The sequence below is a fragment of the Anabrus simplex genome, chromosome 2, assembly GCF_040414725.1.
Source record: "Anabrus simplex isolate iqAnaSimp1 chromosome 2, ASM4041472v1, whole genome shotgun sequence".
NCBI lineage: Eukaryota > Metazoa > Arthropoda > Insecta > Orthoptera > Tettigoniidae > Anabrus > Anabrus simplex.
Window position 1 is genome coordinate 262,117,380 of NC_090266.1, and position 25,786 is coordinate 262,143,165.

General features: G+C 38.2%; 1 protein-coding gene across 1 annotated transcript in view; it reads right to left on the reverse strand.

Moving 5' to 3' along the window:
• The window catches only part of LOC136864042 (minor histocompatibility antigen H13), a 129,125-nt gene that overhangs the window by 33,660 nt on the left and 69,679 nt on the right, over nucleotides 1–25,786 (reverse strand). Inside the window, exons 5-6 of the mRNA XM_067140565.2 lie at nucleotides 16,228–16,411; nucleotides 13,397–13,517 (exon numbers count right to left, since the gene is read on the reverse strand). Of these exons, the coding sequence (XP_066996666.1) occupies nucleotides 13,397–13,517; nucleotides 16,228–16,411 (305 nt within the window). The remainder of the gene's footprint in view (nucleotides 1–13,396; nucleotides 13,518–16,227; nucleotides 16,412–25,786) is intronic.

Below are 25,786 nucleotides of genomic sequence, written 5' to 3' on the forward strand. Positions count from 1 at the left end.
CCAAGAATCCCGATTAACAGATTCAGTTCAAATCATGAACACTGTATAGCATCATATGGAAATGCTTTTCTAATACTAATGATAGTAATGTTGGTAATGAACACTGGACATCAACAGTTTCTTTACTGAGAGTTTGCTGCAGAGGATGACTGCCTGAACACGCTAGGTGTGGTGAAGTCTAATTCACGATCACTAGAATGAAGAAACTGAGTAAAAAGTTGAGATGCAAAAAAATGTTCTGGCTTAAGAAGTAGAATATTTGAAAAACCATTATGCATATGCGAAGTATTATGATGACCCAATATTCCATACTTTTTATTAATACGCACCATATGTATGATGTCTTGACTTGGGTTATTTCAAGACAATACCTTACATGTATGATTTTTTTACTAATAGCCACACACTGTCATATCGTTAGTTTATAAGATACGAAAATTCTGAAGAGTGGTATGATGCAAAGGCCAGGGACGGGAAGTGCTGAACAAGAAAAACCCCTTTTGTTAACAGCCTGCATGTGTTAGAAATAACAAGTGAAAGATCATTGGGACATGCAAATGTCCAATGGTCTGAGATATGGACTACAGGATTTCATGGGAATGTATACTTGTTTGGAACTAGGTGCCTCCTCAATATAGATGACTTCTCAGTGGTCGGTTTGGAATGATGCAGTAGGAGTTAATTATTTCGTGCTTTAAAAAGAGCTTTCCTTAAAAAAACACTTCTTCCCAATCACATCATCAACATTATGCCCATATGAGGAGTATATTAGCCCCCTTCAATAGGCAAAATGAAACTTTCAGAATTTCATCATAGATACTTGACTGAAGTGCAAGTGTAACTTAATTTAAATCTACATCTGGAAGAACCTAAATAAGGGGGTCTCCAGATATTCTGTAGCAAGAACAACTGGTTCTGTACTTATCTGATGTGTAAAGTATTTCAAGTCAAGTTTTTTTTTTGCTAGTGGCTTTACGTCGCGCCGACACAAATAGGTCTTATGGCGATGATGGGATAGGAAAGGCGTAGGAGTTGGAAGGAAGTGGCCGTGGCCTTAAGGTACAGCCCCAGCATTTGCCTGGTGTGAAAATGGGAATCCACGGAAAACTCTTCAGGGCTGCCGATAGTTGGGTTCAAACCCATTATCTCCTGAACACTGGATACTGGCTGCACTTAAGTGACTGCAGCTATCGAGCTCGGTCCCTCTTTTGTTTTTATTTTATAAGTAACCAGAAGCATGGTTACAGGTGTGGTCAAGATACGGCCTATCAGCAGAACAAGATTCCCCCATCACCAGACATCAGTTAATGTATCAATTCAAATGTGGTTTTACCTTCACGATACACAATTTTTATTTTATATTCCTGTACAGCCTCTGTACTGTATAATATAAATGCCTTGAATTCAACTCTCTACGAATATTATAACTAGGCAGATTTTGTCTTCAAATAAGGACTTCTACCATCCCTACTGAAAAGGATTAAGCACGCTTTCACACAACGTGAAGGTTTAAAACACGATAAAACCAATCCAATCATAACAATTGTTTTACGCGCCTACGTACATAACAAATAAGATGCAATTGATTTTACGTCCCCACTAACTACTTTTACAATTTACGGAGACTCCAGACAAAACATACTATGCGTTACTAAAAAAATGGAGACACGAACGTACGAAAACTAAACATGATAATAAAACTCCTTACCACCACATCTTGTAGATATCCATAAATGCAGCAAGTTTCCTGTTATTTATTTTTATTCTTTCCGTTGTGGAACTTCTGGCACTATCCGGGCCCTTGATAGCATACCTAACCCAAACAATGGGGTCTCTCCTATCTCAATTACAGCTGTTTAAGTAAACCCTGATGTGATCAATGTAGAGAACAAGAATGAAGGTCTGGCTTCCAACAGCTGCAGTTATCCAAAGAATGCTTCCAGTCACTATGTACAGTAAAACCTCGATGCTTCGTTTTTGTCAAAGGGGAGGGGGAAAATGACGATGGATGCTTTTTTTTTTGCTTAACGTCGCACTGACACAGATATGTCTTATGGCGATGATGGGATAGGAAAGGTCTAGGGTGTGGAAGGAAGCGTCTGTGGCCTTAGTTAAGGTACAGCCCCAGCATTTGCCTGGTGTGAAAATGCGAAACCATGGAAAACCATCTTCAGGGCTGCCGACAGTGGGGCTCGAACCCACTATCTACCGATTACTGGATACTGGCCGCACTTAAGCGACTGTAGCTATCGAGCTCGGTGACGATGGATGCAGGACAACCATAAATGCGGGTGACATACAAAATAGGGGGAAGGCAAAAATAATAAAATACGGGTACTGTATTTGGGTATTCTTCATCATGTAAATACAGTAAAAACTCTCTATAACGGACACCTTCGGGACCAAAAAAAAATGTCTGTTATGAAGGGGTGACTGCCCGAGGGAGGTTATGAAACTGGTACCATTAAACATAAGTTGGAGCACAATAACCCATGTATTGTATGTGTTAAGAATTCTCGCAAATGTACCTTTAATTGTATACTGTATACAGTATTGTACAATATACTGCACTGTACTCGCATGAGAAAGTTGTAGATGGGCTGCTGCAGCTCCGATGTGCATACTGTATTAAAGAGACAAAAACACTTCTGTGGAAACCTCTATTGAGCACACTGTACACTATTACCGTTCACCATGTTAACATTAAGAACAACATACGAGTTTCTGAAATTTTAAAGCAATCTCTAGCACAGTACAGTAAAACATTAGCACTTGAAAAAATCCTTAATGTTTGTTTGTTTTGTCCATTTCGATTTAGCAATGATATTTTCACTATGTGCAAATAAATTCTGGGTCAAATTTACACCTTTTTCATCGTTTTCTTTATAATAGAATACTTTCAATCGCTTAACAAAGCCGAGAGCCTCATTGTACGAGGTTATTGGCAGCACAATAATTTCCATATTTTCTTCAAAGTCGTCATTAGCATCAGCTACACTCCCGCTTTCGTCAGAATCTTCATTTTTGTCCTTCCCTTGGACTGACTGGAGAATCGTTTTCGTGTCTCCACTCTCACACTGTTGGAATATCTGAATCAATTTCGATATAGGTGTTCACTTGTACACTGTAACGTGCTGCATTAATCAACTGTTGTGTTGTTTCCATGCTGTCAGGAAGGTTATCCGATTCTATTTCGGGATGTCCACCACTAGCGGGAAACCCAGCTTTCAGAAAGCAGTTACGAATTTTTGAGACTGTAATGTTTATCCATGCATTGGTTATCCACGAAATTGCTTGGAGAACCTTCTGTCCCTTTGTCAGTGGTTGAAGAGTTACTTCATTCCCGTTAAGTTCTGATACTATGTGCTTCATCACTAACTGTCTGTACACAACCTTGAAGTTCTGGATCACTCCTTGGTGAAGCAGCTGAGAAACCGATACTACATTTGGTGGGAAAAAAGACGATCTTCACATTTTGCATCTTCCGGATGCGATGCTGCATTATCGAGGAATAATGACACTTTTCGCTCATAGGGTATCATTTTTCTAGCCAATGTCCTAGCCACTCTATCGTTATTTCTCTGGTCATCCATGCTTTCCTATTCACTTTCCATTTAATGCCAAAATTCGTAACGTCCATATTCTTAACACACCTTGGTTTTACAGCTCTTCCTATCATAAGGGGCTTCTCCCGTTCTCCACTTCTACTTGCACATAACAAGACTGTAAGACATTCTTTTGCAACTTTTCCACCAGTACAACGATTTCCTTTGACACACAAAGTTTTGTCGGGTAAAGCACAGAATGATAATCCAGTTTCACTGGCATTAAAAATATTTTCCGGAGCATACCCGTCTATGATTAAGGTATTTTTTCTTGCCAGTTTTCAACAATCTCCATATTAACACTGGATGATTCTCCACAAATCACTCTGAAGTTGATACCATGCCGCTTTCTGAATCTTTCTAGCCAGCCATTCAAGGCTTTGGAATCTCCAATACCTAATTCTGCCACGAATTCCAACACTTTTGCTCGTATCATTGGTACTGACATAGGGACATTCCGACTTCTTTACACAGGGACATTATGACTTCTTTTTTTAGTGAACCACTCTACCGTTGCCTTGTCAATGAGAGCTCCACTACCACTTTGAAACAGTTTAATGCACTGTCCGTTGCCATTTAAATGTCATTTTTTCACTAGTTCCTCTTGCTTTTTCACAATTTCAGCTGCCTGTCTCTTTCCAATCTTGAACACTTCGGACAGTTTACGCACACCACCCTTCTCACGTTTATGATAGTCTATTTTGCCTACCTTTTCTTTTAGAGTTAAAAACTTCCTCGGAGACATGTTTAAACCAACTTACTAACGTAAAACTGAACACATCAAAAGCCCATGAGTCAATGAAAAGTTACCTGACAGTGAAGGTACGAACTCCAGTGCTGTCGGACATGTCAGATCACACAACTTACGGGAAGTGATAGCATAGCTTAGTGTTGCCTTCCAAGAATGTGTACAGGCTGGACCGAAAGTTACAGTGTCTGAGATTCTTGGAAGTACCGCCTGTGCAAAAGTAAGCGAATACATACTGTACAGGACCCAAATACAGTATATTTGGATTTTGAAAAAGGAAGTGTCCGTCAGGAGAGGTTTAACAAGAATTTCTCGTGGCTATGATGTGTCCGCGTCCGTAATAAATGATGTCCGTATAAGAGGGGGAAATTACTCGTACACAACATGGTATTTAATTACGGACCTAGAAAATCGTCTGCCAATGAGGGGTGTCTGTTAAGGCAGGTTTTACTGTATAATAACGATGTGTGTATGTGTGAGTGAGTGAGTGAGAGAGAGAGAGAGAGAGAGAGAGAGAGAGAGAGAGAGAGAGAGAGAGAGAGAGACACACACACACACACACACCCTCAAACTGTCGGAATTAAACAACGAAAGTTAAAATCCCTGACCCAACTGTGACCCCTCGAATTGAAGGCCAACATGTGCTAACCATTTAGCCATGGAGCCGGACATGCTCATACTATACATAACGGTATTATATTGCAATCATGATATACGCAATGAAAATAAAAAGCGTGATTTTTACGCCATTTCATTTCACTTTTCCTTACAGCTAGTAGTAATTGGAAAATCTTCAAGGTCAGTTCTCTTATTGGAAATTAATGATATACGTGGATATTACGGCGATAAATTGTAGTTTGGTAGAGATTCCGTAGACCCTTCGCGAACGATAGGTTAGAGATCCCACATGGCATGGCTCGGATGATGTCACAGAGGTTAGAAATTCAACATGGCACGCCTCGGACTATGTCATAGCGGGCTAAGCGATGCTGCCAATTTAGAAATTAGTTTCAAGACCAGGCTAGTGAAAAGATTGTAGATTATAGATTATAGAAGAAGGGGCGCCAGGAGGCTCGTAGCGAGGTTGCGCATGAATAACCTGTCCAGAGCACTCCAGCCTTGCTCAAGACTAGGTCCGGCTTGTAACAAGACAACTGGGTAGGGGGCAGCAAAGTGGTCAACAGGCCTCTATCATCCCACATACATCACAATGTACAATGCGATTAATAACTCTGCGATTTTCTCATTTTCAACGAAGCTGGCAGCCCTAGCCAGCCAAGAGCAACATAGAAAATGGTGGCAATTTTGAGTTTTACAGTGCCTCCATTTCAATTCTTGTAAGTAAGAATACTTCTAGGGGCCAGTTAGTGTGTCGAGGAGAAGCGTTGGCGCCAGGAGGCTCGTAGCGAGGTTGCGCATGAATAACCTGTGCACAGCACTCCAGCCTTGCTCAAGACTAGGAACTCGTAATCGCTCGTAAATTCTCGCTAAACAGGTTGCTGCTATTATATGCTAGAGTATTCACCTGTCTCTTTAAATTAAAAAAAGAATATTTTTCTTATGTACGATCGATCCATGCAGGATTTGGCCAAGGACAAATATAATTTTGACGATCGATGCGAAAAAAACTATAGTTCAAGAAACGATAGATGCGGGGAAAATTAATACTGGTTTATACGGAACATGTTTAGGACCAAATGAATTGAACGATGGATACGGGGAAACGACAGTTCCGAGAATGATTCATTGAGGTTCTACTGTATTACATTCCCTATGGGAATCAACAGCTATATCTTCAGAAGTACAACTCAAAACATATGGTAGTTGCCACGCATCATCTGTAGGAAGGAGTGTTAGAGAGATGTTTAATAAATTTTCAATTTCTTTGCAATCATTTAAGACAAGTCTAGGAAAAGCCACCTGAGCGACTGTCCTAAATGCAGATCAGCTTTATTCGGAATGGGTGGCTTCTGTTACATATACACCAGCCAGGAATAATAGAGATCATCTCCAGAAACCATCTGCAAATAGATTCTCACTGTTTGGACTCTATAGTCAGGAACGAAACTATTTTTAAAAGTTTCAAAAAGATGTGACCTTGAATGCTCTCAATGGCAGTGCATGGCAGTGAAGAAGACTTTACACGGAATGACGATATGCCGGTACCAGGGAAGATGGCAGCAAATGACGACTATAATTCAAATGAAATCAGTGAACAGGTTTACTGTGTGGTAGACCGACGGCTCAACTGACAGACCATTAAGTACTTTTGTACTGAAAATGCATAATACAATAATACAATACCCTCATCCCTTTTCTCTACGGGGTCGAGTATGAAGTGAGCCAAATCTCCATAGAGAGTTTTTACAACGTAAACCTCACCAGAGGAGTTAATGAGATGAAACTAATGATCTGATATAAGAGTAACTAAAACTGACTATAATTTATATGTAGGCCAAAAAGTCATGTGTTCACCATTTATTGTCGTTTTAAATTTCAAAATACTGCCTTCCAATGAAAATAGCCAGTAAAACTTAGAATACATTCATGAGGTTTTTTTTAAAGAACAGTGTAGAATGTTTACATGTACAATTTATAGCCGAGAAGTCATGTGTTCACTGCACAAAATTTGAGGTTATCACATATTTGACTCCCCCCCCCCCCCCCTTTCCTCTTACTTTTCCTGGACACAAAAGTGGAAAAACCGAGTTCGATAGCTGCAGTCGCTTAAGTGCGGCCAGTATCCAGTGTTCTGGAGATAGTGGGTTCGAGCCCCACTGTCGGCAGCCCTGAAGATGGTTTTCCGTGGTTTCCCATTTTCACACCAGGCAAATGCCGGGGCTGTACCCTAATTAAGGCCACGGCCGCTTCCTTCCACTTCCTAGGCCTTTCCTCTCCCATCGTCGCCATAAGACATATCTGTGTCGGTGCGACGTAAAACAAAATAGCAAAAAAAAAAAGTGGAAAAAGGAGAGGGGGTCTAGTACGTGAGTAAACACATTTTAATAGAGTTTGAAATGTCCTTTATTGAATACAGACTGCCTATGTGTAACACAGTCGTCCATCGTTAATGCGTTATCACTTTATGCGTTTTCACTATAATGTGATTGAGAAAATATACATAATTATCTAAAATATTTTAAAAATACACAAGTTAGGTTGTGGATTCACAATCTTCTTGTGTACGATCTTTTGATCAAGTGTGCAACACTGATAGGTGGCATGTAGTCAGTCTAAAAGAGAGAATGGAGTAGCTGTGTTGCATAGTCTCAGTAGACTGGCAGCATGTAGTCGGTATTAGAGAGTACATTGAGTTAGCAACCTATGTTTTATTGTTAATAAAATCTTATATTAAACCAAAAAGATGGATGGTCAAAATTCTTCCAAAATCGAAAAGCTGGAAGTTTTAAAATCAGTTTATACTGATCTGCATTTAGGGCTGACGCCCAGGTGGCAGATTCCTTATCTGTTGTTTTCCTAGCCTTTTCTTAAATGATTTCAATGATATTGGAAACTTATTGAACATCTCTCTTGGTAAGTTATTCCAATCCCTAACTCCTCTTCCTATAAATGAATATTTGCCCCAATCTGTCCTCTTGTATTCCAACTTTATCTTCATATTGTGATCTTTCCTACTTTTAAAGATGCCACTCAAATTCGTCTACTAATGACATTCCATGCCATTTCTCCGCTGACAGCTCGGAACATACCATTCATTGAAATAATAACAGTAAGTTATTTATTAGACCACCTAATCAATACAAATAAATAACTACAAATAAATAAACAACTTACTGTTATTTATTAGACCACCTAATCAATACAAATAAATAACTACAAATAAATAAACAACTTACTGTTATTATTTCAATCAAATATCATCAATACAGACCAAAAATGATATTTATTACATGTAACATACCATTCAGTCGAGCAGCTTGTCTCCTTTCTCCCACTTCTTCCCAGCCTAAACTTTGCAACATTTTTGTAACCCTACACTTTTGTCAGAAATCACCCAGAACAAATCGAGCTGCTTTTCTTTGGATTTTTTCCAGTTCTTGAATCAAGTAATCCTGGTGAGGGTAACATACACTGGAACCATACTCTAGTTGGGGTCTTACCAGAGACTTATAAGCCCTCTCCTTTACATCCTTACTACAACCCTTAAACACCCTCATAACCATGTGCAGAGATCTGTATCCTTTATTTACAATCCCATTTACGTGATTACCCCAATTGAGATCTTTCCTTATATTAACACCCAGATACTTACAATTATCCCCAGAAGGAACTTTCACCCCATCAACGCAGTAATTAAAACTGAGAGGACTTTTCCTACTTGTAAAACTCACAACCTGACTTTTAACCCCGTTTATCAACATACCATCGGCTACGGTCCATCTCACAACATTATCGAGGTCATTTTGCAGTTGCTCACAATCTTGTAACTTATTTATTACTCTATACAGAATAACATCATCTGCAAAAAGCCTTACCTCTGATTCCACTTGTTTACTCATATCATTTATATATATAAGAAAACATAAAGGTCCAATAATACTGTCTTGAGGAATTCCCCTCATTATTACAGGGTCACCTACTCTAATTCTCTGAGATCTATTTTCTAGAAATATAGCAACCCATTCAGTCACTCTTTTGTCTAGTCCAATTTCACTCATTTTTGCCAGTAGTTTCCCATGATCCTATCAAATGCTTTAGACAGGTCAATCGCGATACAGTCCATTTGACCTCCAGAATCCAAAATATCTCCTATATCTTGCTTTTAAAGTGATATGAACGCAATGAGCGCATTGTAGGCAAATTCATAGCTACAGGAATCTCAGAATCAACCCTGAGAACTGTAAGAAGTCAAGCAGATAAAGTTAAAGAAAAGTTTAAGAAAGCTGCAAAAGTGCAACCAGGACATCATCCATGATAGCACAAATAAGGGCGCTAATTATGGAGGAAATGGAACAGATGTGACCCCAACGGATTCAACATCACTCTAAACGTTCTATCCCGATATCCAGGCTAAAGCAAAAGCTCTGTATAAAGAACTGAAAACAGGTGAATAATGGATTCTGTTATGGATAAGAGAGGTAGAGGGAGACCAATGTGACTAGAGTTAGACTCATTTTCTAATGATTTAAAGATAATATGGACAGCTATAGCGAATACTGGATATAACGAGAACCACGTTACAATGTCAGTTTCTTCTGTCCCTCCAAAATTCCTATATTAAACTGTGCACTATACTCTGGTTACAGCGAGAGCCCTATCACTGACATATCTATTAGTATGAGTGATTAAGCATGCGCGATTTTTTCCATCACCAATATTTATGCAACCAGCCATTATATTGCATGCGATCGACCACTAGCAAGCTCTCTGGTCTACATTCGAGGGCGATGTCGGAGTCGATTAGTAAAACCCGTCGACTGCTGTTCCGTAAAGAAAAATGGAAATGAAAAAGAACATGTCTTTGTAATAAATGAGTAAATAATGTGTCCGATAGCAGTTGTTAACTCGTTGAAATTAGAGGCTAAAGCAAACGATTGATTAATTTTAATGCTAAATACTGCAATAAAGTAAGAATGGGATACACCTCAAGATATGGCAGAGTGCATTATTAATTTCGGAGGTTAGTTTATATTTTCTCGCATCTGGTAAAATTTTGGAAAGGCTATTACGTAAATTTATAGCGAGAAGGTTATAACTTTTCTACTGGTGCATGATATATGTGTTTTCGTGGTATATATGCAGTTCAGTTAGGGTACGTGACACTGTTTGAATAAGAAAACTGAAGAGTTTGCGACAAAATGGGACCTTCGGTATCGTTTTCTTGCTATGTGCAATTCCGAGCTTTCTCGTCGACATTTGAATGCGATGTTAGAGTCAATTAGTAATACCTGTTGACTGCTATTCCATAATGAAAATTAGAAATGAAAGAGAAGAACATGTTTTCGTAACAAATATGTAAATAACATGGCTGATACCACTTGTTAATTCGTTAGAAAAAAAGGATAACAATCGCTTAATTTTAATACTCTACACAGAAATTAAGAATGTGATACACCTCAAGATATGGCAGAGTGCATCACTAATTTCAGAGGTTAGTTTATATTTTCTCGAATCTGGTTAAATTTCGGAAAGATTATTCCGATGTAAATTAATAGTAAGAATGTTATCATTTCTCTACTGGCGCTTGGAATATGTTTTCACGATACATATAGTACGGTTAAGTTAGGTGACACTGTCTAAATAAGAAAACTGAAACATTTGTCACGAAGTGCGATCAATCTTTGAACCGTATAGATTTCTCGCTAAGTACACTTGCAAACTCTCTCGTCAACATCCGAAGGCCATCTTGGAGTCGATTAGTAATACCCACTGACTGCTGTTCTATAAAAGAAAATTCAAAATGAAAGAGGATAACATGTTTTCGTAATAAATGCGTAAATGACGTGGCCGGAAGCAGTTGTTAACTCGTTAGAAATAAAGGCTGAAGTAAACGACCATTTAATATTGATGTTATATACTGAAATTAAGTAAGAATGTGATACACCTCAAGATATGGCAGAGTACATCACTGATTTCAGAGGATAGTTTATATTTTCTCAAGTCTAGTTAAATTTCGGAAAGGCTATTCCCATGTAAATTTGTAGCAAGGAGGTTATCATTTCTCTACATGCGCTTGAAATATGTCTTCATGATATATATACGGTTAAGTTAGGTGATGCCGCTTGAAGAAAAAAACAAACGTTTGCCATAGAGGACTCTGGAGTGATACTGTAATTTTTTTCAGAATGAAATTAAACATAAACTTTCTTGTAGTATCAGATTTCGAAAAATACCATATTTACGCAAATAATCCCCGCACCCTAACTTTAGGAAGGCTGATTTAAAAAAAAATCACAACAATGACTCAAATAAAACCCACACCCCAATTTCGTGCCTCAATTTTTTTTAAATATGTGGGTATTATTCCCGTAAGTACGGAAATAAACGAGTAAGCCGTAGTGTGGATATCATCCACAAAGACACCTTTTTTGAACAAACTGATTGCAGTTTCATACATATTTTAGTGTGTATGGGGTTTTCTAACTTTTATGAAAATTCAGATATAACGAGGATCTGCTAAAGCGAGCAAATTTTTCGCAGTTATGAATTCTCGCTATAACGGACTTCTACTGTATCTTCTTATTGACAACCCATTTCAACTCTCTGAATGTCTGAGAAATATAACCTGGTTGCACCAATTACCTTACCATGCAGATATTTTTACAAAACAGAGGATTGTGGAGGCGTTCATTAAATTCAAAGAGGCTTGAAGACTGAATGCTGAAAGGCATAACAATCTATAATGAAAAAATATGTACGTACTAATGTACGTACAGTTGTATGTCTGAACGACAAATCAGCTGGGAGAAATGTACTGACAGAATCAAAGCAATGACAGGCAAAACATCAGGCTTAGTAACATTCATCAAAGTTGTGGCACTGTCCTGGGCAAGTAGTCGCTGCATACTGCATCGACAAACGCTTTTCATCAAAACCATGGGGAAATTATGTTGGATGATGCAGTGTGTGAAGAAATAGGTAAGCCATATACGTTACTGCCTCATACAGAAGTAAGATGGCCGTCTCGGAGTAAGTTTCTCATTCGAGTGTTTGAACTTACACGGGATATTTGTTCATTTATTTTTATTGACCACCCATTTCAACTCTCTCAATGAGAAATATAACCTGGTTGCAGCAATTACCTTACCTTGCAGATATTTTTACAAAAGCAAATTAACTTAAACACTCATGCTAAGGTATAAGTATCTATATTTACCACCAGGGACAAACATGAATATTGGAAGAAATATGTAGCAAGGAATCAATATGGATGCTTCTCAACACTCAATAATTTTTTTGGTAGATACAGAATCCTTCAATGATGAAGCTGTAGTTAATAACATCATCCAACTTTTAACTAGTTTGCAGAAATATTTTGCACACTCCACAGAATTATATAATTGGATAAGAACCTCTTTTAGCATTTTAGAAAGACCTGATTACATGTCCAGTTTGCTAGGCGTGACATCAGACACTACTTTAAAACACAGATTTACAGATTCTCCTCACTGAATTATGGTGTAGCCTATTTCAGCAAAAACTCCAATTTCCAACACATCTGTGCAAAGTGGGGTTTTTGCTATATGCAGCAACAAAATCAAATTTCCATCATCACCAGGATGCCACAACAGATATACGAACTGAACACTTTGATTTCGCCCAACCTGAAAGAAACTTGTGAGACGAGGAATCATCGTTAGAACAATGGAAGGTAAGATGTTTATAATTATGCAGATAATTGCAAAAATGTACATGTAGTTTAAGACCTACTTTCGATGTTAAATACATATTATTAACGGAATATAACTATGGAGGCTTATTTATAATAGGATTCATTCAAGGATCCATGAATTCCTTTTTAAGTCCATAGGGATCCGTGATTTTAAAAAAAGTTTGGGAACTAATGCCTTAGAGAGATCAAGTGTTTCAGTTGAAAGAGCCCCCTAGAAGGGGTGATGGCCCTCAATTGAGAAAATGAGACTGAAATCTACTCCATGGTTACAGTTTGCAGCTGCAAGAGAAGACATTCTCATAGTTAACAGCGGTCCACAGAAACTTTGTTGTAGAAATAAAATACCATAGGAGGGGCAATGCCATTATGATAACAGATTATAATAACCTTAAATTTAAAGCAAATATTGTAGATAACTTAATCAAAATCATGATAATCCTTTGATTTGACAAGCTGACAAGTAGGCTACTTATGTATGAACAAAGATCTCACACTCTGTGAAACAGGCAAGCAATGATTATTTTTATAGCTTATATTAAAAATCTAAACTTATATATGTACTTGCTGAAGCTTACACTGACTCTGGTATGATTGATCTCATATTCAAAGGTAATGCAACCAGGGTACTGATGGTTATTTATACAGTTTCTATAAATAAATAAAATATTCTGAACGTGTGAATATACTTGCCTGTAATCAAAACGCAGCAGAAGAGCTATGAATATTCCAGGAACAACAATATCCCCCAATCCTAACATGGCAAAGTTGTTTGCTGCCAAACCTTGTTCTAGAAGATCTTGGGGAAACACCACTATAGCCAAAAGGAAAAAAAAAACTAATAGTTATACTTTAAAAAAGACAAAAAATTATTGAATGCTGACACATACATACAGAGAGAGAGAGAGAGAGAGAGAGAGAGAGAGAGAGAGATATTTTTCATTAACTCATGTCTGTCAGGGGACAGCTGACAAGACTCAGTGAATCAACTGAGTACCCTCATACATCTTTTATTGTTAGAGATTTTACTTTTGTTTTATGAAACATTCCCCTTCTTAACCAGTCTGATGACATGGTTACTTTATATTTGTCTAACTCGATGCTGAATAAATATCAGACTTCCTTATAAATATAACAATAACACCTTCTCTGGTGACAATGGAACATAGTGAGTCATCTGGCAATCAATGAGGGTACTAGGCCATCAGTAGAGCGATGGTGAAATTAAATTCAAACCTTTCAGCATTATTAGAGCAACTGTTGTTTATTGCAAGTGACTAATCTCATGTTTTAATCTGTATTGAAATCTGTTGATTTACAATAACAAAGTTTTATTATGATCAACCTATTCAATACATTACAGTTGAACCTCCCTTCTGCGGACACCGTCGATTCCAAGAAAAAATGTCCGTTACGAGAGGTGTCCGCTAAAACAAGTTTGTAAAAAATAATAGAATATTTTAACGGTAAAGAACATCCACCTTAAACATAAGCATACATATCTTCATTTTTATTATTCTAGGTCATTTCTCTGTTAGTATTTCATAGAGAGTTGTTATAAGTGATTTTACTTCATTTACAAACATTACAGCTTCGTGAAGTAATCGTGAAGCTTCATCTGTGTAAATTTAACATGTTTTCTTAACAGCGATATTCTCGAAAACTCCTTTAAAATTTGTTTTATTCTTCACCATAGTGTTTGAGTTTTCCCGCAGTTGAATTTTTCGGCAAGCTTTCTCACTGAAGGTCCCTTGTCACTTTCTATAATTACATTTCTTCTTGCCTCGAGATCTAAACACGATCGTCCGTTGTTACTCATGTTTAACAGACAACTGAAATGCTACGGTGAGTACTGTATTTCTGTCTTACTAATTAGCGCCTGTACTGTCTTTTCTTTCTCAAGTTGACTACCTGAGCTTGACCTTATCAGTGACAATCCGAGTTATGAGTAGAATGATGCAAGAACGGAAGAAAATCCCCAGGTATAACTTGTGAGTCAACAGTCTCTGGCAGCATTTCTGACCAATTAGAATTCTCGGAATAGGCCTATACACCACTAGGTAGAATTGCATTCCGATGTACCTTCTCTCCCCTGCACTCGAAATAGTACAAACATTCAAAATGGATTTCCTTAATGTCTGAAGAATGGTTTTAAAAGAAAGGATGACATGTGGTCCGGCGTAATAAATTGTCCTGCAACATGTAAAGTGTCCACTTAAGTCAAGTGGACGGGACAAATGGCGATGTCCGCTGTCCGGAGTTCGAGGTGTCCGCTTAAATGAGGCCCATTTAACACTTGTCTTATGTAAAATAGAATCGGTTCCAAGGAAAATTGTCCGTATAGGGAGGTGTCTGCTGAATAAGGGTGTCCGTTAGGGCAGGTTCGACTGTATAATGTTGTTACATTTAAAATATCCTCATTAGTTAAAAAGTTATATGTGGGACATGGGAATCTGTAAGGGAGCGAAACATGTCCCACATACAGTATAACTTTTTAACTAATGAAGATATTTTAAATGTGACAACATTATAATGTATTGAACAGGTGAATCATAGTAAAACTTTGTTATTGTAAATCAACTGTTGTTTAGTTCTGAAGTGAAGCAGGTCCTCGTGACACAGTAAGATTTCCTGCAGTTCATCTTGTTTCACACAGCAAAACCCGAACTACCAGACCTAATATACTACCCTCTCCTATTCACCTTTCATTACTCCACTACTGATGCCACACATTCGCATAGCTTCATTCGGGTACATATTTAACTTAGCCTATATCTCTTCATATAAATGTCCTGTATATATCGCTTTGACCTGTTTTTACAAGCTATGAATCATGACAACTCCAGCTTATGCGTTAGATATTCCAGGACTAACTAGCCTTTACTCAAAAGTCAATCTGAAAACATAGCAATGTAGATCATTTTGACCCAAAACACTTAATTTAAGTTAATTAAATATTCCTTCACATACTGTAAATACAGATTCTGAAAGTTATACAAAAAATGCACAACTTATTCAATTCTCACAGACTCCAGATTATTAAAGAACCATCTCACTTGCTGCTATGGTAACATAATAAATAAAGGAGCTTCAGCTGCAACAAATAACTCATTTCTTTTGTTTCATGAGTATTATCCCTTTGATAAATACACTCTAATAATCTTGAAAGTGATAGAAATTAAAGACAAGCAAGCAAAGGCAAGAATATAGTGTCTAACCATATCAAACACTTTTGGTAACTGAGTTGTTAAACAACATAAGTATTTCTTATTTTCTAATAAAAGAGCAGAACAGGCACATGCAGTAAAAGCCAGGCCAAGTTTCATTTTATCAGCACAGTGAAATAGTCGCCATATTCTAAAACAAAAGTTATTATGACCATGACACGTTGCAATACAATTATACTACCAGGTGAAAATTTATTTATACTTCTGTACACACTAACAGAATTTGTAACCTGACATCAGAAACAGAAGCTACTATTATTAAACATTTATTTTTTAAAAAATATTTAAAATACTTACACTTAATTGGAGCTTCAAAGGACTTTGCTACTGTCACCATAACATTGGTTCCAAACACCCAAAATATATCATATATGAAGAGTCCACACAGCAGAATGCAGCCTGTTACTACGTTGTTCAGATGCAGCAGTTCAACGCCATTAATAGCAAATGCAATACCAAATAGGTTGTTAGCAATCCAGTGCTATGGAAAATATTAGAAGTTTAATGCACATACTAGAAATGGACTGAAACATCAACAAAAATTCAAATCAGTTAGTGCCGTTGTAGTGTTTTAGGTGAGTAGAGAGACTTTTGGCGCCTAAAGTTTAAGGCAGAGTAGGCGTGGGATTGACGATAAATGACTTTCAAGGCACTTTTGCTGCTACATGAAGTGAAACAAATGCCTGCACTAACAGCTCGAGACCAGAGCTTTACTAATCCTTTTTGCAAAACTATGCTAACAATACAAAATCTGTAAGCATTTGAGCTGTGTTAACATTTACCAAATTTTAGAACTAGGGATTTCTGTCCCCTTTCCCTAACCCATGACACAACAACTGTTTGAAAAGAAGAGTAGAAAGAATCCTCCTCCTGCCAAATGTAGAATAGTTAAGCAGATATTTAGACAACTGAAATAATAAAATTAAGGCATGTTCGCCAGGGATAATATTTGCTCATTTGTGCCATGCAACATACCAACAAAAATGAAACTAATAATTGATTTATTTAATGATTAAGGACATTCTAGCCATCAGACCTGTGTACCTGAGTACGAGTGCCAATACAGTGTTTGTGTGATGTCTGTAGCACCGAGTGAAAATGTAATTATTTAAGTCCAAAAATAGGATAAATAGCATGTAATGTACCTGAAACAACAACAACAACAAAATTCACTGGGATAAGAGTAAGAAAATTCTATGTAAAGAAACACTGGAAATCTCTTCACCTAGGATTAAACTATTCTAATGTTGCTCCCTGATGATTTTATGGTATACACCCTAGCATAAACAGGGTCCTTTTTATGGCTTGTTCCGTGTGTCGGGGAACATGCACGGAAGGCGATAGCGCAGTCGGGCAACTCATTTGCCGAAAGATATATTGCTTCATGACCGGCTAAGATGATCTAATGCAGTATGGTAGTGATAACCATTGCTTCACAGCAATAGTTCAGTTCAACATCTGCGGTATTGGCAGCGTGTACAATGTGTTGGCTTTAAAATAGCGTAGTATCTGTAGGAACACTAAAGTAATAGTGTGTTTAACGAGTGATGTATACAGTAGAACAGCGTATATTCATTGTATTTTGCTATGCGAAGCATTCATCTTATACAGAATGACACTTTCGATTCATTCGCAAATTTCCTGGCATCCTCCCTCCCCATAGGAGTATGGTACATAAATTAGTAAAGTCCATTCTTAACAAGAAATCACGCAGGAGATGAACCATTTTAACAGAGGAAAACCTTGACGAAATAGGAGCTCTCTTGGAAAGAACTCCAACAAAATCCCTGTTGATGATGATGATGCTTGTTTAAAGGGGCCAAACATCGAGGTCATCGGCCCCTAATAGTACGAAATGAAATAACAAAAAGTTCATATTCATCCACTGACCAAAATAAAATAAGAATGCCATGAAGAATGAATGGATGGACATGAACCCAACAAAAAACAGTGGATCAGACTCAAAAAAGATCGTAAATAATAGTATTACTGACCAAGGGACCATTTATAAAGCACAATGATGCTTGATGTCAGAAGGGGTGCTAAATTCATGTCTAAGGCCCCACAGAATGGTACATGTCGTGAGTAAAGTAGAACCATGGTAGTTGTCATTTTGGGGTACTGATCAAAAATAGCGAAGACTCACGGTGGTCCACACAAAATGGTACTACTCACAAGTATTGCAATTCGTACAGGGAACGCAGACCTATGGTGTTTCTCACACAATGGCGCCACTCATAGCCAACGCAAACCGGTAAGGTTCCTCACCTAGGTGTACTAGTCACGGGCGCCGGTATTCCCGTGGTGTTCCTCACAAAGTGGGTACCAATCACAAGCAACGCTGACCCAAGGTGCCGCTCATATAGCAGTACAACTCACAGGCTACGCCCAGACCCACGGTGTTGCCCACATGGGTACAACGCACGGGGACAGGAATCCACCAGGCCAGGCTTTTTACTGCAACTAATCACAAACCTATTTCGTACCAATTTAGTGATACTACTCGCAAGTACATGCAACCCATGGTGTTCCCCGCATGATGGTACGAATCAAGAGTAGTTTCATGGTTCTAATTCAATCATCCCTTGGTCGCCCCTTGTAGTCGCCTCTTACGACAGGCAGGGGATACCGCGGGTGTATTCTACATGTGCATCCCCCACCCGCAGGGGGTAGTGTGTTTGGTCCGCGAAATGTATTTTATTTCCCTCAAGTCCGCCGGCAAGCCGGTTAGGACCCCCCCCATCCGCCATCTGGGACGCGCCACATGGGAGTATCACCTCTCCCCCTGCTACGCCTGCGTAGCAGGTTCGTGGAAAATCCCTGTTGTGTCTCGCTGTACAAGCTAATGCGTCTAACTTCTGCCTACAAAGCAACAAAATTTTTAAAAGCAAAACCGTACAAATCCACCCCTGCCCAATATTTAAGAGGACCAGACAGTTTCGCTAAGGTTCGGTATTGTAACTGGTAGCTTCAGTCAGTGCACGATGGGTATGTTCACCCAGAACTTTTATTTTATAGTGATGAAGCATGGCTACATTTAAGTGGCTATGTAAATAGTCAAAACAATCGCTACTGGTGTGCAGAAAATCCGCACAAGCTGCAGGTCCGTCCACTTCATGATGTAAAAATAGGAGTTTGGTGCGCAATGAGTGCTTGCAGAATTATAGGGCCTATATTTTTTTTGCAAAACAATAAATGCTGATAGATATAGACCTCATTCTCACACCATTCTTTCAAGAGCTGACGTGAAAGAAAGGAGTAATCGTTACTTTATGGAAGATAATGCGACTGCACACACTGCTAATCGGTCTATGGAGGTAATACGGGAAGTGTTTGAAGGTATGTGGTTAATTATCCCCATAGATCTCCTGATTTAAATCCCCACGATTATTACCTGTGGGGGATGCTGAAGGGAAAAGTGTATGTGAACAACCCTCACACAAAAGAAGAACTACAAGAGAACATTACACAAGTTATTTTGAACATCATACAGGCTGAGATTTGCGGAGTGTCTGCAAACCTATTTACGAGATGTCAGGCATGTTTGACAGCTGAGGGACAACATTTTGAACATCAAATGTAATGCCAAGTACGTTTTACACTAATAGTTTCACTAGAAATGGATTTCTATAAGTGTGAATTGCCGTGAGTAGTGGGGAGGAAAAGCTTGCATTATACCGGCTGGCACTAGAGTGTCATTGCGCCAGCCGAGCCTTGCCCTGAGTGGTGCTGCGGAACCAGCTAAAAGAAGACCCTGTACAATATCAAAGAGATTTACAAACATAACATATTTAGTCTAGAAAGTCAAACAAACAGAAAAGGAACAACCCACCATAATGTGTTCTGCTGATGCAGGTTATTAACAAATTGAGAAGAATGTTTTCAAAAGGCTATCCAACATACAATATTCAAAACAAAGAAAACACCTTGTTTTTGACCAGCACATGTAAGATGCTGAAATCAGTATTCTTGAAAATCTTATACATATTTTGTGCGCCAATATATTTCTCAGAATGAAGTAGTACATTATGACAAATATTTAAAAGCCTGTCCTGTAATTCCAAAACATTTCTACAGAATGTATTTCATGTGATAACAATAACACAAAGGAATGCCCTCTTCCTGTTTCTTGCCCCCAGAAGTTCAACTCTTCAGCTATATACATAGAGACAAAATAGTGCTTGCAGATGGCCATTATAATAGATATCAGTGAGAACATGTGATATATTTAAGAGTATTAACTACATTCCAGACATTTTGCATGCAATAAAGCAATGCAATGACGTCCAGTGGTATAGAATTGAGAATTTCACACACATAAGTCAGAAAACTATAAAATATAGTTTCAACTGCCATACATTAATATATTTTTTTCATTACGGGGCATCAAACACTATTGAGGATATATTTCAATAACTCCACAACTATAAGAGGGATACTCAGATGAAAATGAAAATTTACCATCATTTATCTTGCTGATCGATGCTGTACATGGCCCCAAAAATGTTTATTATCAATATGGTATACGGTTCTCTTATTTCAGGCTTTCTAAAATGTTGGCATACCTTGCCGACAAAACAACTCCTCTGGAACGTATGAAGAGATATTATGGATTAGGAAATTTTCTTCCGGAAATGAAGTGCTTATAGTAGAGACTGGATAGATTCAATAGGAGGGGGGCATCTATACTCATGAAAAATTTAAAAAAAGAAGTTGAGAGCTATGAAAAAAAGAATGAGAAACATGACATTTTACGTATAAGGCGCATCTCTAAAGATAAATTGGCAACTTGATGTTTTTGGGGTGTACAGACCTGGAAGGGGAGAGGCTGACACAGAATTGTTTGATAAGCTAATCAGCTATGTGGAAAATGACACAGAAGGAATATGATTGTAGAGGGTGATTTCAATTTACCAAAGGTGTATATGCGAGGATTTATATAAGGCAGAATGGTTTTATCAGCAGTACATTAAGGTAGTTGGATATATGGATAAAGTTCTGGTAGAGGAAGTGACTAATACTGCTGAAGTACTGAAATATATATCCACATGATAAAGATATTTTCAAAAAGATACAAAAGGTGAAAACTAGAAAAGCAGCTGGAATTGATAAGATTTCTGGGGATATACTAAAGGCAGTAGGTTGGGATATAGTACTATATCTGAAATACTTACCTAATTATTGTTTGCATTAAAGACCTATACCAAATGAATGGAGAGTTGCTATGGTAACACCAGTGTAATAGGAAAAAAAAAAAAAGAAAAAAAAAGGAAAGTGTGCTAAACATCAAGTGCATTCTTTTGCTAGTTGTTTAACATCACACTAACACATCAAAGATTTTCAGCTGGGGAAGGATGGCAAAGGACTAGGATTGGGAAGATAGCACCTGGTGTGAAAATGGGAAATCACAGAAAAATATCTTCCGAGCTGCTGACGGTGGGATTCAAACCTACCACCTCCCAAATGCAAGCTCAAAGCTAAGCGACCCTATAGTTGGTGTAAACTCAACTCCTATTTCCTTCCACGTGTGAACACTTCCCCTCTTTCCCCTGTCTCAATCTCAGTTCTCGTCCTGAAGGTGACTGGTAATATAAGCAGCATTTATGGGGTAACATCAAAGGGATCCCTTAGAACTTGAGGCGACTGAGTATAACAGCATGGTGCACTCGCTGATACGGGGATAATTACTGGCCAGTCAGCTCGACGTGTTACACGTAAGCTTTCGGAATGCATTCTTGCAGATTATTAGATTCCAGATTTTTACTCTTTTGCTCTGTATGCATATGTCTGAAAACTGGAAATGTTTACGAATTAGGCAAGAAGGGTCATTTTATTTAATTTTAATGCTACATATTTTTTAAAATAATACTTTTTAAAAAGAATTACTAATTATTACATAGAGCCTCCGTGGCTCAGGTGGCAGCGCGCCGGCATCTCACTGCTGGGTTCCGTGGTTCAAATCCCGGTCAATCCATGCAAGATTTGTGATGGACAAAGCAGAGACAGAACAGGTTTTTCTCCGGGTTCTCCAGTTTTCCCTGTCATAATTCATTCCAGCAACACTCAGCAATATCATTTCATTTTTCATTCATTAATCAATGCCCCAGAGGGGTGCGACAGGCTTCAGCAGCCGGCACAATTCCTATCCTCGCCGCTAAATGGAGGTTCATTCATTCCATTCCTGACCCGGATGAATGACTTGAAACAGGCTGTGGATTTTCACTTTCAATTTTTACATAACACCAATGTCCATGCCAAATGCTTACCTGAACGCACTGGATTATACACAATTATAAAATATTTTTAAAGTTTTTCAACTTTAACTTGAAAGTTGTCAGTACGATTATGGAATACAAATTCCTATTTTCACAATGCAATGGATCTTTTTTTTTTTTTTTTTTTTTTGCTAGGGGCTTTACGTCGCACCGACACAGATAGGTCTTATGGCGACGATGGGATAGGAAAGACCTAGGAGTTGGAAGGAAGTGGCCGTGGCCTTAATTAAGGTACAGCCCCAGCATTTGCCTGGTGTGAAAAATGCAATGGATCAACCACTCACGTATAACCTGGTATTTCCCAGCTTATCCCTCCATTTTATGCTTCCTAATTAGCCCTGGCTAACATAGCTGATTGACAGGTCTCAACACAATTCGCTCCTCACCCTACCACCTGAATGCAACGTAACTTTTACAAGAAAGTGGCAATGACAAAGTGTGTAGGGTAATTCCTCACTTCACTGCCTGCAGGCAGCTTACTATGTGAATAAGATAGGTAGGTAAAAGTTTGGATGGGGGAGATAAGTGCTGTATTTTGTTCACAAGTATTTATTGTATGTGTTAGGGGGATGGCCATTGGAAATACTTCCGGGAAAAATGGACATTATGTTTTGTCTTAGACTGTACTTCAGTTCTGTTGATACAATCTCAGTTGTACAGTAAAGAGTTAAGTATTTCAACTGGGATGGTTCCAGTCCCAAGTTCTTTAGCTGTGAAACTTCAATTCTGGATAACTATGGATGATGCCTTATCATTTTCCAACTCCATTTTCCCAGGTTTGGCGTACAAGCACTTGCCATTTCTTCCTGTCTGTATACATCATCCCTTTTGAGACCTCTCTCCTCCACATCTAATTTCAGTGTGTCTATCCAGAGTTTCCTTGGTCAACCACTTGGTCTTTTTCCTTGGATAGTAAGTTCGAAGAATTTTCTGGCAGGTCTTTTGCTCTTCATTCTTATAATGGGCACATACTACTGAAATCTATACTTCTTTATTACACTGGAAATAGGGACCTCAATGCCAGCTAGCTTCCTGTTTACTTTATTCATGATTGTGTCCAATATACAAAGGTAAGCCCAAAAATAAGGTCTCCTATTTTTTTTATAAATACACAGATCTGTTTATTTCTACAGTGGTTTACATCATTTTACAGCTTGAATATTTAGCTATATTTGTACATAATCACAATTTCGGTCAATGCATTTTTGTAGACGCTGTGACAGTTTTTGTATGCCCATGTCATACCAGCTTCCCACCATGCTGTTCAGGAAGTTGTGAACCTCATCTTTCACCTTGTTGTCTGTGCTGGCACGCATCTTGCGCACAAATTCCGGTATTTCAACTTTTCCGTTAAAATCCTGTGAGTGGTGCTTCGGGAAACCTCAGGAACCAATGTGCAGAGATCATCCAGGGTGATCCGCTGATTTTCACGCATGATTTGCTCAACCTTCACGACTGTCTCAACTGAAATTTACGGTCTCCCGCTCCTTTGTTCGTCGTGAATTTCAGTCTGACCGGCTGCAAATTCTCTACACCACTTATGAACATTTTTGACATCCATGCACTTAGCGGTAACATCCAGCGGGAGCTCCATGCTCAACGGCTGTCAAGCCAAGACTGCGTGCCTCAGCGTGGCGTGCGCATGTTTATATGCGAGCACGGGAAACACACATCACAATATTGTGACCAAGAGCCACACGAACAGAGTTCTGTATTTATAAAAAATAGGAGACCTTATTTTTTGGGATTACCCTCGTAGTTGGTCCAATAACGGACCAACTATATTGGTATTATACCACGGCTTGATGAAAATAATATTCCTGGGCTACAAAATACAATTCATGCTTTAAACAGGATACTTCGATGAAATCATATCTACTCATATTATAGGCCAATGATTTGTAGATGAACATAACAATCAAGAAGAAATCCATGTTAAACAGCAGCAGGCGTGGTGAATTTTAGTTTGAAGCATACATAACAGGACTTCCTTGATAAATTAAGCAGATATGCTATAATTGAAAAAGGCTTTACACAATAAAACTTGTTTAACGTAACACTGGTAAGAAATAATATAACACACACTGCAAATCACATGCTAGTTCAACTTTCAAGTCATAGTTGTGGCCTTTTTTCAGCTTCCTGCAAAAAAAGACTTGAGAAAATGTTTTGTCATGACAGGGACCAGAACTCCTGGTCTTCAAAATAGAAATAGACTCCAGAGATTCACTGGAGATGGATGATCTGAGCCCTGTTCTATTTCTCTTCACAAGGCTGAAAACACATTCACATTCTGCATTGCAATGGGGTATGGTGAGAATAGAGAGCATTACTCTAGAAAACCGGTTATACTTAAGAAGTCCATCAGCTCTATGAATTCTTGATATTTGTGCCCAACTGGAATCACTTGCAGCATCTTGATCTGCAACCTAAGTGTCATCTACCAGAAGAGCAATGAACTGCCTCTGAAGCTCATTCACCGCCTCATCCGTAGTTTCATTCTCTTCCTTGCATAACACGATAAGAAACTTTTCCAAGAAAAAACGAATGGAAGAAAACTGTGCATCTTCAATTTTGTCTAACCTAGCAACTTGAGCATGCTTTAACACATCCTCCTTGAGTGGAAACTTGTTCATGATGTAGTCATAGGCAGTACAAAAATAGTATCTCACTGAGGAAAAGCAAAGAGATTTATCTGTATCCTGGAGATCATTCACTATGTTCGAAGTCTTGAATGCCAATAACTAACTCATCATCACTCTTTGATATTGAATCAAGTACTGTTTCTTGTTGGATTCATTCATGATAAACTACAACACGAATATAGCGTATGAAAATGTCCGAGAACAAATGTCTTGATGTCAACTTAAACATCGGAAGGAACCTGGATTACTGAACATTACATAAAATGATAAACACTCAAGGCAGTCAAACACTTTATTAAAACATGTCAAAGCACAAGAAGTCTTAAACCATTAAATGAACAAGACGCTAATCTACTGAACAACGAATATGCGCATGATAAAACATACACACACGTGGAACAAATGTAATTCTTCTTCTTCTTCTTTACAATTTAATGGGCTTTGCTAATAGCGGTATACCCAGTCACTGGAACAAATGTAATTTAGTCCAACGAATACAGGAAACGGCGAAGCACAAAGTTATAACACAAAAACTCAAACACTTCATTATAATAAATCAACCTTAAAAGGCCAAAACATTCAAGGAACGCCAATTTCATGAAAAAAAAAAAAAAAAAGAAAAAAAAAAAAAAAAAAAAAAAAAAAAAAAAAAAAAAAAACCACTTACGTGGTCAAACATAAGTTAAATCACAACAAGCGAACGGAGCATAACAAAGAATATGCGGAGCAGAGCCTGTCGACACCTAAGATTCACATGGAAGAACTGTTATCCTGGCTTTAAATTCAATTCCAATAACGACACAAACATCACACTGTTAAAAATACCAATCATATCACAGAATGACTTGCTGACTATTGTAGACTTGCCTTCGACCCACGCAAACAATCGATTGTATGTAAGTGGAACGATTAATCGAAAGTTAACGTTTCAAATTT